This window comes from Octodon degus, unplaced genomic scaffold (genome assembly GCF_000260255.1).
Source record: "Octodon degus isolate 3935 unplaced genomic scaffold, OctDeg1.0 scaffold00040, whole genome shotgun sequence".
Classification (NCBI taxonomy): Eukaryota; Metazoa; Chordata; class Mammalia; order Rodentia; family Octodontidae; genus Octodon; species Octodon degus.
In genome coordinates, this window is record NW_004524616.1 from 1,177,829 (window position 1) to 1,186,554 (window position 8,726).

Below are 8,726 nucleotides of genomic sequence, written 5' to 3' on the forward strand. Positions count from 1 at the left end.
AGGAGGAAAAGGAGAAGGAGGAGGAGGAGGAGGAGGAGGAGGAGGAGGAGGAGAGGGCAAAAATGACTTTGTTATACAAATGGGCTCTTTACTTGCTTGATTGTCTAACTATGTTATACCCTAACAAGGACCCCACCAGAAGGCAATCAGGTGCCAGCACTATGATCTTGGATTTCCAGAAGCATTAGCTAAATAAATTTACTTTCTTTATGAATTATCCTGTCTGTGATATTTAGTTACAGCAATGGACTAAGACACCGTTCCATTTAACTGTATCTCTAGCTCTGCTGCCCTTTACAACTTCTTTATGGAAACTGTATCTATTGATTAAAATATGTCACCAATATTATGGCACAATAGTGGGTCACAGTATATTGTCCTGGGAGTCCAAAGCCCACACGCTTAAGGCTCATCATCCAAAAGAGTCATGCTTTCTCAGTTTCTTGGTATGATACTACTTGGCCACGAATGCATAGGCCTTGTGAGCTCCAGTCTGGTACCAATCACTATGCTGAGGGGATTTTGGTTCCCTAACTGGCTGGTCTGGGGTCATGTACTCTTGTGTGTGGAACAACTGGAATGAATGAAATGCCTATCGGAAGATGAAAAGAGAATAGGGTGTTCCTCAGAGAAAAAGCTGCTTGGCAAAGCAACAAAATAACTTCCCTACTAATATCTCTGAAAACCCTGTTCCCTGTTTCTGGGATCTGTGCATTAGCCCCTGGTCAATCCCATCACACATACAGCTTTCAGACCCTACCATGGAGATGAATGCACAAATTACAGGAGCTCTGAAGTCCTGAGCTATTTAAATCTCAGAAAAAGAATGCTTTTTAGGCACAAATAACCAAGCTCACATTTGAATTATCTGCCTTTCTGAATAGCACAAAGCAAAAAAACTTTGCTAATGATCTTACTGTGAGACCTCCACACTCACTTTACCCCTTACCTCCTCACCCCTGCACCTGTACAGACGGAAAACAATTATGAGTGATAAAAGCTGCCGCCATCAATGCCGTGGATAATAGGTGATGTGGAACCTGGAATCATTTTCCCTGGAAAGAACAGTTGAAGACTGAATAGAATCAACCAGCTGAGTCTCTTCAGGTGCTTAACTTTTATGTGAGGGCTCTGGAGTTCAATAATTCATGTTAATGCAGCCAGCAGCAAGCAAATTGCATTCACACTCCATTCAGATTTTGATTACAAGACAGCCTGAATGAGTTTTATGATGGAACATATTCTAGGTGACTTCAACTGGATGGCAGACAATGAGTATGATTACAGGCTTTGGGGCTCTGAGGTCAGATGAGCCTAAGCCCGTCCTGGGTCTCCCGCACACTGATTGTATAACTTTGTCTGATGACATTTATCACCTCAGAACTTCTGTTTCCTAGCCAATAAGATAATACCACCTACTCTGTGGAATTTTAAAATCACATAAACAATAGATAAAAAGCACAGTAGTACAAATGTTAAGAAAAATGTCTGTCACCCGGCAGAACCCCAATAAACATTAGCGTCCTTCTTAAATCCTTCCCAGTTGGGCTCCTCTCTCACACTCTCCTTCTTGCTCCCTGTCCTTTACTCCATCCCCTTCTGCCACACCCTACTCTTGTTTACATTGGGGAAGTCAATATTTTCTGTAAATATGAATTTAAAAATGAGGGCGGCAGGCCAGGGATTGACCAAAATGAAGAGAAAGAAGATAAAAAGGGTCTCTGTGTTAAAAAGGATTTATAAGTCACTTTAGCAACACAGTACTTAGCAATGTGGAGAGGAAATAGGGGGGTGAAGATAAAGGCACTCAGGCAATTAGAACCATCTCAAGATTTTAAAGTTCAGATGTCTTTTAAGCACCATACACAGTTTTGACCCAATATATACTTTCAATGTTCATTAAAATACATAACCCACTTGTACTGGAAATATCTTCCAGAAATGAAGAGAAGAAAGCAGGTTAGCAATTACAATGCTTACATCAAAAATCTTATTACCCAATTTGAGTTCAAACAAGGTATAGCTCAAACCCAGAGCATCACACTTGGATGGCGGGGGAGTATAAGAATCCCAAAGCCACTTAAATCCCATTCCAAGAGATTCTGATTGCACTGCCTAAGAGTGGAATCTTGGATCTGCATTTTTGACATCACTGGGATTCTGATACATGCAAGTTATAAGCTCAGTGGTCAAGAGGTTGGTCCTAAGGATAGTCCTGAATTCAAGTCTTAAAACCACTACCTTCTACTTTTGTAAATGTAAAGAATTTTTGCCATTCCTGGCCCCCAGTTTTCTAATCTTTGAAATTAGATACAATACACATTTCAAATGCCATTGTGATAATTAAACAAAGTGTGTTGTACAAAATCCATTTACTGTTTCTTAGCACAATATCCAGCACATGAGAAGAAACAACAGATATTAGGCACTCATACTATCATTAAGCAAAGCAAAGGTGGCTTGGATACTTCTTCCTGTACCTTTTCATTCTCCTTTTGTTTCCATTTTATAAGTCTAGAAGACTAATCATTAAGCAAGATGGAAGATTATAGGGCTTTCAGACAAAGGTCAGAAGGTAAAGTGGTCCAGGATAGTATGACAGCTACGGAAGCTGGGCCTTCTCTTTCCTTGTAGGAGTGGCTGAGGTCCTCTGTATTCTAGATAGCACCCTACCAGAGCTCTAGGCACCCTAACTCCATTCCACATAACAGGACAGAGGAAGAAATATCAGTCTCTTAGGACCTTTCCTAAAGGTTGTTTATACTCCCTTAGCCAGAACTTAGCTGCCAGGGAAACTGGACTATGTGACCAGTATTCCAGGCAGTCATATACCCAGAAAAATGCACTCTGAAACACAATGGAAAACTGGGGAGAAGGCATATGAAAGGATCTCTACTATTTCCTCATGTATCTAAAGAAATCCTCCACTCTTATCCCACTTCTACCTGCTTATTCCTCAGCTAAAGAACATCTTTCTCAAAAAATAGTTTCAAAGTTTTCTTATCTTGCTCAATCAGGTTTATACTCTTCCTAAATTCTTCCCATACCTTTCACACCTCCCAACTTCATTCATTTTTTTAAATTTTTTAATTTTTGTATATTTGATAGAGGGTCTCACTACACAGCTCAGACTCTTAGTGATCCTCCTGTTTTCTGCCTCCCCAGTGCTGGGATTACAAGCATGCGCCACCACACCCAGTCTCAGTAGCCAGCTCACTGCACCCAGGGGCAGCGCCTGTGCATGGCATGTGATGCCAAGGATCAAACCCTGGACCCTGCATTTGCTTAAGCAGGCACTTAGTCTGCTGAGCTATCTTGCTGGCCTCATTCATTTTCTTTTTACCAGTTAGCTAATTTTCATACACAATACAATTGCTTCATTGAAAGAAAATTAGAAACAAAGTTAAACACTGAGAAATTTTTTTAATATCCAAAAATCTTGCTACTTAGAAATAATCATTCAATGTGTTCAGGTGTAGACATCTAGCATTTTCCTAATACATATTTTTTCATTCTCCATATCCCCTAGTCTACATGATGGTTTATAACATCTATTACATTTAACATTATATTATGAATAACAGCTAATATTAATTATACATTAATCTTAGTTAATCATAATAACTGCAGACTTTCATTATATAAGTGTACTATATGTTATTCATTAGTATCCATCAGTCTATGTGTTAAACCTCTTAGGACAGCACTTGGGAAGTTGAGGCAGGAAAACTGCTATAAGTTCAAGGCCAGGTTGGGCTACAAAGTGAGTTCAAGTCAAGACTGGACTACATAGTGAAACCCTGTCTCAAAAAAGACCCCCCAAAAGGCCTGAATTAATGCTCCTCAAAACCCCACTGTGAATAGCAGGCCTACACAATAAGAGGAGACTATTATTTGAGCAAATCACTAAATACAATTTCAAATAAACCTAACTTGCTAGACTTGTAGCCAAGCTGACTCCAAACAAGACCAAGGTAAGGCCATTTATGCATGGACAAACCAGTTTCACTTAGAAAAACAACACATTTGAGTAAATTAACTATATAGACAGACTGCTGGCTTGACAAATGATGATTCATGGACTGATTTTTTTAAGCTGATGATTGATTTCCTGCTAATTATTTCTTTGTCTTGTTTGAACTTCCAAATGATCCATATACTCCTGGAACTTTAATTTCTAACACATGTTGAAAACCAGCTACTTTTCATCTTTCTCATGTACAGCAGCACTTCCTGTTTGCAAGAGGTTCTTTTCTCAATTTCCTTTCTAACAATACTGAGACAGAACTGATATCATTAGCTTTCCATTAAAAATGATGATAAGAATGCCATTTAGTCTTACTAAGAAGCTTTTGCGCAGCAGAAATTGCCAACAAAGGAAAAATACAACCATGGAGTGGGAAAAAATTTTAGTCAGTTGTTCCTCAAAACATCAATCTCTAGAAAATATAAAGAACTGAAAAAAAAATCAGATCCTCTAAATTTAAAGACCCACTCCTAAAGTGGGCACCTGAAATGAATATGCATTTCTCAGAAGAAGAAATAAAAAAAGAAAATAAATACATGAAAAAAAAGTTCAGCATCACTGGTCATTTGAGAGATATAAATTAAAACAAGGCTGAGATTCATTTCACCCCAGAAATAATGGCTATGATCAAGAAAGCAACCAATAACAAATGCTGGTGGGGTGGTGGATAAAAAGGAACCCTTTTCTAGTGTTAGTGGGAGTGTAGATTCATGCAACCACTGTGAAAATCAGTGTGGAGCTTCCTTAGAAGACTAGAACCAGAGGTCCCATTTGACTTAATTATTCCCCTATTTGGTATCTTCCCAGATGAAGTAAAAGCATCATACTACATCAATATATGCTCACCCATGTTTATAGCAGCACAGTTTGCAATAGCTAAATCTTGTGAACAACCCTAATGCCCATCAATCAATGAACGGATAAGAAACAATGTGATTTTTTATACAGTGGAGTGCTCCTCATCCATAAAGAAGGATAAGCTTGAGACATTTCTAGGAAAATGGGTGCACCTTGAGACCATACTCAGAAGTGAAGTAAATTGGACACACACATTTATGTACCACATTGTCTCTCCAGAATGAGAAACTGAAAATGTAAATAAGGACCAAAATCTATAATTGGTACTGGGAGATGGGAAGAAAATGTTCAAAAGAGAAGGAGAACTAGGGAAAGGGGAGGAAGAAAAGGAGAAGAAAAAAATGAGAAAAGAGGGATAAAAAGGAAACAATTTTATAAATGAGGGGAAGTGAGGTTGAAGAGAGGGAAGAGAAATGAAAAAAAGAAAAAAGAAGGGTCAAAGTATGTCACGTACAGTACAAACTGCCTATGATGATTGTAATCATTATTTGTATCCAAATTGTACCAATAAACTTACTAAAGGAAAATAAGGAATGCCATTTATTGAGCACACATAATGCGGTAGGCAAGATGTTAGATGTATTATACATATTTCTATTGCTCAAAACAAGCCTAATGAGACAGGCATTCTATCAATATTTCATTTTGTAAATGAACACCGTTTTAAAAAGATTAACTATAATCACCCAAATGGAAAAAGGTAAGATGAGAATTCAAAATCAGTGCAGCTCAGAGTCACTGACTCCAGATGAATCCCTCAAGCTCACTCAGTTGTGGGGCAAGCCCAGAGCTTTGTGCCTGGCTTTCGAATAACAAAGCCCGAGTCACCATCCTGTGTCTGCCATTTGCCAGCTCTGCAACATGTTGCAGATTACGAAACCACTCCGGGTCTCAGTCACCCCAGCTGATAGATAGGGATAATGAGTGTTTGTCTCAAAGATAAACAATATGATACACAAGTACAATGAGCCCATAGGTTGTGCTTTGCAATTAGTTATTAAAATTATATACTTTCTGTCCCTCCAGCCTCTAAGCTAAGTATGTATTTTATTGGTCTGTACCCCTGCAGGTACCTCGAGCAAAGGCCTTATGCAACTACAGAGGTCAGAACCCTGGCGACCTGAGGTTTAATAAGGGAGATGTCATCCTGCTCCGGAGACAGCTGGATGAGAACTGGTACCAAGGAGAGATCAATGGAGACTGTGGAATCTTCCCAGCCAGCTCTGTGGAAGTCATCAAGCAGCTGCCCCAGCCGCCCCCGCTCTGCAGGGCTCTCTACAACTTTGATCTACGAGACAAGGACAAGAGTGACAACAAGGATTGCCTGACATTTCTCAAGGTAAGATTCTGCAAGACCACAAAAGGGACAAAAGTGTATGTATTTTACACTTGTATATGTATGTGTATATATGTATGTCATATACATGTATTCTATAGGTGCACATAATTCAAGCTACATAGAGGTGAAATCTCTAGAGCAATCTAGTTAAGAATTTAGGGGATATCTTTAAGGCTTCTCTATTACAACTTCAAAAATTTATCCTTTAATAAACCTTAATTATTTTCTTTGTCCTTTTTATTTTTTTAATTTATTTTAAAGAGAGCATAATAATAACAGCTAAAACATTAGAGACAATATACATTTAGAAGAACAAGAGAAAAGGTGTTCTACTGTGGTTGCTATATTGCACATTGCTGTCCTCTACACAGTTGCTCAGATTACGCATATTAGCATATAGCTCATATATGTCTTTGTTCTTGTTATTTGGCTGTGGAGTTTTTGCTCTTTACAACAAATTTTTTTTAAAAAAAGAATGAAACTAGACATACTATGCACCCAAAAAACCTCAAAATGGATTAAATATCTAAATGTAAAAAAAAATAGCAAGTAGGGGCCGGGGAGATGGCTCAGTAGAATAAGAACTTGCCTGGCAAGCGCAAGGGCCTGAGTTCAATCCCCAGTTTTGCCAAAAAAATAATAATAACAAGTAGGTTTGAGCACCTATTCTTTGCAGACATAGAACACAGATCACAAAGAAGTCACAGTTCCTGCTCTCCTGGCAGAGCAGCAAGAGAAACCAACGTGTGGGCCAAGCGTCACAAGCACAGCTTGCTATGGCGCTGAGCAAACCAACACCCCTGCCTCTTAATCACATAACTATAGGGGCGCTCTTGCACCCTAAGTTATGGTCACCTAATTCTACTCATGTACAACCTTCTATTTTGTTGTAAACATAGTATTCAAAACACTCCAAACATAGCATAATCATACCTTTATACATAAACAACCTCTTCCAATATATATTTTCCAAACACATTAATTACCCTCAGGTTTTCTTTTGCTTCTCTTTTTCATTGGATAATTCTTCACCACTTGCCAAGTGATGACAGTTCTACTAAATCTAGACTACTTTAACTCTCTGGATCCAGTAGGTGTTATTTCATAGAAATTCAAACATTCTTGTAGGAATCAATATTGGAGTTATTTTCATTGTTTGCTACTTATGACAAATAGATTGATATAAGTATAAGAAGTAGCACTATTACAATAGCTTAAGAAAGGTTTTCTGTTTGGTAAAATGTTTGTATTCTACTAATACTGGAAATAAGACTTCCTTCGGTGTCTCTCAAACCAGAAAAACACTCTGCCTTCCATACTGCAAAATAATGATCTGTGTTATTTTCTTAGCATTATAAAAGGAGACTCAGGTCATTCAATAGCCTGAGCTACAGAGGGTACTTAGGCTGTGGTCACAGGATGAGCTGTTCAAGTCCACAAATATTTGCTAAGTCTTTACTTTGTTCTGGGCATGAGACACAGAGCTCTGACAGAGCTGGAGGAAGACATAGAAGGAAGCATGATCTGCTTCCCTCTTTAGGATTTGTAAACAGTGACACTTATTCCCATTCTTTCCTTGAGCCCAACTATGGTCCAAGTTAGCCATCGGGATAACAGGATGAATTAGTGTCCCTACCTTCAGCTGGAAGTTAGTGGGAGAAACAGATGCACAAATGGAAAAATGTGGCAAAAGAGCCAGAAAGAGGATTTAGTCCATACTAGAAGGCTATGGAGTCCTGATCCTTCACTAGGAAATCTTACAGTCTTCCCAAACTCAACATGTCCATGTTAAACTCAAGATCCTTCTTCCCAAAGCTGCTCTTTTCCTAGTGCTTCCTATCTTAGTTAAGTTTATGTATACATTCATGTCTTCACTCATGCATGCCAGCATTTAAGAGATATTTGTTGGACATATTGTGTTAGGTGCTGGGAATACCAGGTATGAACAAAATAGGCACAGGTCTTGCACACATGGAGTTTGTGGTCTGATAAGGTGGATAGGCATTAAAAAGATAATAGCTTAACCACTATGCAGCCACAAATTATGAAGATAAAGGCACAATGCAAATTTAGGTCTGAATTAATCTAAAAATACTCAGGAGCATGGAATAGAGGTTAGAGAGCCCAGAGGAGCTCTAGTTAAATATACTAATGAACATGTATAGGCATGGAAAGGTGATCCTGATGTGATATTAAGCAAAAAATATATGAGGCAGAGGGCCAGGGAGATAGCTCAGTGGCTTAAGTGCCTGCCTAATAAGCATAAGGTCCCAAGTTTGATCCCAGGTACAGAAAGAAAAAGAGAGAAAGAGAGAGAGAGAGAGAGAGAGAGAGAGAGAGAGAGAGAGAGAGAGACTGAGTCTCTGAGTCAAAGACTGGTAGTGCATGTCTGTGATCCCAGAATTTGGGAGGCTGACGCAGGAGGATCACTACAAGTTTGAGAAGACCAATCTGAACTGCATAGGGAAACACTGTCTAAAAGGACCAAAAAAAAAAAAAAAA

General features: G+C 38.8%; 1 protein-coding gene across 6 annotated transcripts in view; it reads left to right on the forward strand.

Annotated features, from left to right (window-relative positions):
* The window catches only part of Sh3rf2 (SH3 domain containing ring finger 2), a 108,273-nt gene that overhangs the window by 46,928 nt on the left and 52,619 nt on the right, over positions 1-8,726 (forward strand). For all 6 annotated transcript variants that reach the window (XM_023715367.1, XM_023715368.1, XM_004631233.2 and 3 more), the window contains exon 3: positions 5,955-6,224. In XM_023715367.1, coding sequence (XP_023571135.1) covers positions 5,955-6,224 — 270 coding nt within the window. The remainder of the gene's footprint in view (positions 1-5,954; positions 6,225-8,726) is intronic.